Source organism: Antennarius striatus, chromosome 16 (genome assembly GCF_040054535.1).
Source record: "Antennarius striatus isolate MH-2024 chromosome 16, ASM4005453v1, whole genome shotgun sequence".
NCBI lineage: Eukaryota > Metazoa > Chordata > Actinopteri > Lophiiformes > Antennariidae > Antennarius > Antennarius striatus.
The window spans coordinates 3,707,633-3,712,634 of NC_090791.1; the positions used below are offsets into that span (position 1 = coordinate 3,707,633).

General features: G+C 48.3%; 1 protein-coding gene across 2 annotated transcripts; it reads left to right on the forward strand.

Annotated features, from left to right (window-relative positions):
- Positions 1 to 366: 366 nt before the first annotated feature.
- Positions 367 to 4,774, forward strand: neurod2 (neuronal differentiation 2). 2 transcript variants are annotated; one of them, XM_068337293.1, is made up of 2 exons: positions 367 to 706; positions 3,204 to 4,774. In XM_068337293.1, the coding sequence occupies exon 2, from the start codon at positions 3,211 to 3,213 to the stop codon at positions 4,279 to 4,281; it is 1,071 nt and encodes a 356-aa protein (XP_068193394.1). In that variant the 5' UTR covers positions 367 to 706; positions 3,204 to 3,210; the 3' UTR covers positions 4,282 to 4,774. The 2 variants fall into 2 exon arrangements, with proteins under 2 accessions (XP_068193394.1, XP_068193395.1); XM_068337294.1 differs by lacking the exon at positions 367 to 706 and adding an exon at positions 2,293 to 2,396.
- The last annotated feature ends 228 nt before the right edge of the window (positions 4,775 to 5,002 follow it).

A 5,002-nucleotide genomic window follows, 5' to 3' on the forward strand; every position in this document is an offset into this window, starting at 1 on the left:
AGTTTTGTTGTTCCTCCATTTTATTTCCTTCCTCTTTCTCCTGCTTTTTCCTCCTTTTTTCTGGCTGTGTGAGCTCTAGCGCGGTGACAGATGGCGGAGCCCTCCTCCTCCTCCTCCTCCACCACCACCACCACTACCTCCTACCTCCTCCTTGTCTCTCTCTCTCTCTCTCTCCTTCTCTCTCCCTCTCTGTCTCTCTCCCCCCCCCTGCGGGCAAATCTCTCCAAATGCGGGCGCATGTCAATCACCGGCCTCTCATGTGATGGCTCTTGCCGGTGACGTGCCAGCCATATGGGCGCTGGCATCACAGCCTTAGCTGGTATGTAACCCCGTCCCCGGTAGCTCACGGTTTGCCACATGCACACACACACACACACACACACACACACACATACACACTCACACACACATGCGCACGCATACACGCAGACGCGTTCGCTCACTCGCTCGCACATTTTTACGCACAGACAGGCCAAGGCGCACGTCCGCTCGTCAGCTCCGGTTATTCCAGTGTGCGCGCCGTGAGAGAAGCACCCTAAACGAGCCAACCGGCGCAAAGCAGAGGGAAAAAACGCGCACACTCCCCGCACCCACACCGACAAGGAGCGTGGATCCGCTCACTCCGTTGCGTTTCCTGAAGATGGTCTGAAACTCATGCGCGCGTCTGTGTGTTTCCTCCCATCCGTTGTGAAGAGCTCTAACCGAGGTAAGTTGGAACAGAAACAACACCAGCAAAAAAAAAAAAAAAAAAAAAAAAAGAAATTCCTGGATAGTGGAAACGGAAGAGAGAATTAACCTGAAATGAGTGAGAGCGATGCGTCCAGCAGTGTTTCCTAAATGTGATGTCAATTTCCATGTCTTAGTGAATTAAAGCGCGTTTATTGGTTACACTTAATGGGATAAAACGCTAATTTAGTGGCACAAATCAATATGGAAATCTAATGTTTTAGTGCCCAGTCGCAGTCTGCGACTTTGCTCTGATGTGACTGTGGATTGACGACATCTAATCTGTTCATCTGATGACGGCACCGTTTTGAAATCCCCCCCCAAAAAAAATAAAAAAATGTCATAAATATACAGAAACGTAATTATCGTTTCAAAGGATTTCTTGCCCTCTCGTACAAATTCCTCCTCGCCCCCCACCCACCCACCCAACCTTGTCGCTCTCCCTCTGCTGTGCCCTTCAACTTTTGACACCCGAATGCGCCTGAGATGATGTGAAGACCTAAAGATCAGACCTCCAGATCGACTCAGAAACACAATGGTCTCCTCCTGCTCCTCCGGGATCATTTACCAGGAGCAATTCCTGAGGACGGCGGCGCCGTAAATAGATCACACCACCGGACACTAATGGGATTCACAGATTCCATGCGTCTGGACCTTAAATCAGACAAAAGATAAGACTTTGCTTTTTTTTTTTTTTTTTTGCGGGGGGGAATATGAGGGACGTCCTCCAGCTTAATGGGAGATAAAGGCTGTTAATGATTTTGTCGATGGTTTCCACTCTCGCAGCAAAAAATAAAAAAAAAAATAAAAATGAAAGGGTGGGACAACGCCATCGCCTGTGACAGGCGGTGCGCAGCGTGATTTATCTGTGTTTGTCTAGTTTTATCTCCTCCAATCTATCTCCACGTAACGCCGTTTAAGCCTCGTCGCTGTTGAAGCACCTGCGGGTGTTTTTCTTTCTTTAGTATGTTTTTTTTTTTTTTTTAATTTTTTTTGTTGCAGCGTTTTTATATTTAACGAGCTCTAAAAGGATCGAAGCGATTTCCATTTATATATTTATAAAAAAAAATACACGTTCCTGCCGACTAAAAAGTGTTTTGAAATCATGCACTCGTGCATACTGAATTATGTGTGAAATCTATTTCGTGTAAGCTGCATGCTCTGTTAATTAAACGTTGTTGTGTGTGTGTATGTGTGTGTGTGTGTGTGTGTGTGTGTGTGTGTGTGTGTGTGTGTGTGTGTGTGTGTGTGTGTGTGTGTGTGTGTGTGTGTGTGTGTGTGTGTGTGTGTGTGTGTGTGTGTGTGTATGTGTGTGTTTTTCCCCCCTCGTCTTCTAATTGAGCGAACCTCCTGAGCCGGAGATTTAAAAACTAGATTTTGCCCCTGGCAACCCCCCCACCCCCACCCCCACCCCCACCCCACCTCCATCCCATCCCACCTCACCCCACCCTACACCCACCCAAACCACCCCCTCCTTCGAGGTAATTAACCAACCATCACAGCCTACCTTATACTGAGGCTGCAAGTGTGTCTGCTGAGGCTCTATGATAATATAGCTGGGGAGGGAAACGCGTTCAGGAGGCCGATGGAGGCTGATTGAAGCGGTCAGGGTTCACCTCGTCTCTGTCGCCCCGTTTCTCTGGAATGGAAACACACTCCCCAATCAAGTGGTAGGACGAACAATTCATTCACGTTATTTTAGATGTGTTGATTAGCAGCTTAGCTCGATGGTTTACTGTTATAACCTAATGGGTTATAGTAGGGAAATAATGGGAATTAAATGTTGAGGCCAACTGAACCTCTTTAAACGCTATTATTACTATTGATTATTATTATTATTATTGCTTTTTTTATTTGTCGTTGTTTCTTTTTTATGTTCCTGTTTTGTTTTTTGGGGGGTTTTTTGTTGTTGTTTTTTTACAGCTCTTGTCTGTGAGCTTTAATTTAACAACCAGCGTGACTTTAAAACGGAAGGGACATCCTATCAATTAAATAAAATCCATTTCGCCTCCTCTGAGGTGTATACGTCGTGGATGAATAGTGCTGGAATGCAGCCAGGAGTGTATATGGGCGTCAGGAGGAGTGAAAGTGGGGGCCCCCATGGGACCTGTAATGTGGCCCCTGCCGTTGGGACCCGCTGCGAGAGGACGCGATAGGGCACACAGATGACAGCAGGGAATTAAATGGGGATCCGTCTGGCTGAGGCCCAGCGCAAATCTCTGGAAGATGATTTTTTTTTTTCTTCTTTTATTCCTAACAAATTTACACAATTTATTCCTGGAAAAAAAATTATCACCAGGATTTGTTTCATGACATCAATCCACCGTGTTGATAATTAATTATAGTGGCATGCGTACCTTGAAATCAGTAGTCTGTGTCACCAGAGGAACATCCATGTTACAGGACGCGAGCATGAGCGCGTCACGCCTCCCCCTTTGTGCGCGTAAAAGCTTATTGTCGATGTCTGTCCTCCCCAGAGCCACCATGCTGACGAGGCTTTTCAGTGACCCCTCACTGCTTCCCGACGTGCAGAAATACTCCGGCTGGGCGGAGGACAGCGATGGCGAGGACGAGAAGATCAAAGACGAGGACCAGGACGCGCAGGACGACATGGATGAATCTGAGCTGAGAGGAAGCAGCCGCACGCAGTCCGAACACGACGGGGGAGACGACGAGGACGACGGGGCGGAGGAAGAGGACGATGGCGAGGATACGGAGGGGGACAGGCCCAAGAAAAGGGGCCCAAAGAAGCGTAAAATGACGCAGGCCCGGATCGAGCGCTCCAAAATGCGCCGGGTGAAGGCCAACGCACGGGAGCGAACCCGCATGCACGATCTGAACTCTGCGCTCGACAATCTGCGTAAAGTGGTGCCATGCTACTCCAAAACGCAAAAACTGTCCAAAATCGAGACGCTGCGCTTGGCCAAAAACTATATTTGGGCTCTGTCAGAGATTTTGCGCTCTGGAAAGAGGCCCGATCTGGTGTCCTACGTCCAGACGCTGTGCAAGGGACTCTCCCAGCCCACGACCAACCTGGTGGCGGGATGCCTGCAGTTAAACTCCCGCAACTTCCTCACCGAGCAGCAGTGTCAGGACGGTGGGAGGTACGGCTCCGGCTCCTTCTCCATGCATTCGTATCCCTACCAGTGCGCGCGTCTCTCCAGCCCCCACTGCCAGCCGGGCTCGAACTCGCATCCTCTGAGGACGCACGGCTACTGCTCGACTTATGATTCCCTGTACGGTGGCAGCGGATCCCCTGAATATAACAGCCCCGAGTACGAGGGGCCCCTCAGTCCGCCTTTGTGCATCAATGGCAACTTTTCCCTGAAGCACCAGGGATCCGCGTCCCCAGAAAACGAGAAAGGCTACCACTACTCTATGCATTACTCCGGCCTGCCCGGCTCAAGATCAACCGGGGCCCACAACCTGGTGTTTGGCTCCTCAGGGACCCGGAGCGGCATTCACTCTGAAAACGTCCTGCCTTACCACGACATGCACTTACACCACGAACGGGCCCCCGTGTATGACGAACTGAACGCGTTTTTCCACAACTGAAACGAGAAGGGTATCGTGCGTCCCCTTACAATCAACAATCTACTCACGGCACACAATCTGACAACTATACGCCTGCCAGGATTGAATTCCTTCTGGACACATGTTCCATTCGTTGACATTAGTGTTTTCCCTTTATTTATCCCGACTTCAAAAAAATGGAAAATAGTCAGGGATGGGATGGAGATCAATCCAACCTAAAGGCCACTCCTCTATGGCGCGTAACGTAATTTATCCAACGTTTTAAAGTGAAATATATCTGTTAGAGGAAATCTGACGAGTATATCATGTCAACATATTGGACTAAAGTGGAATTTTAAAATATTATTCATTTTCTAAAGTGTTATTTGTGCTTGTATCGGTGGTTATTTGCATTTTGGTGACACAGGAGGTCAAAGATTACCGTTACATTCCTGGCTATATGACACTGGTAGGGATTTTCTAAAGACGTGAAATTAGAAATAATGTTAATGCAAATCACATTTACTCAAAGGGAAACGCTGAACCAATAAAAAAAAAAAAAGTGCTACTTGGGTTGTTTTAGAAGAATCTGTTCAAATCATTTCACATCTATGCAAAACCCAACGAGACCAGAGAGAGAGAGAGGCGACAAGGCCCAGGAAGACACTGTGTTTCATCAGCAGTGATGTTGCACGCACGGGTGCGCGCAGCCGCACACACACACACACACACACACACACACACACACACACACACACACACA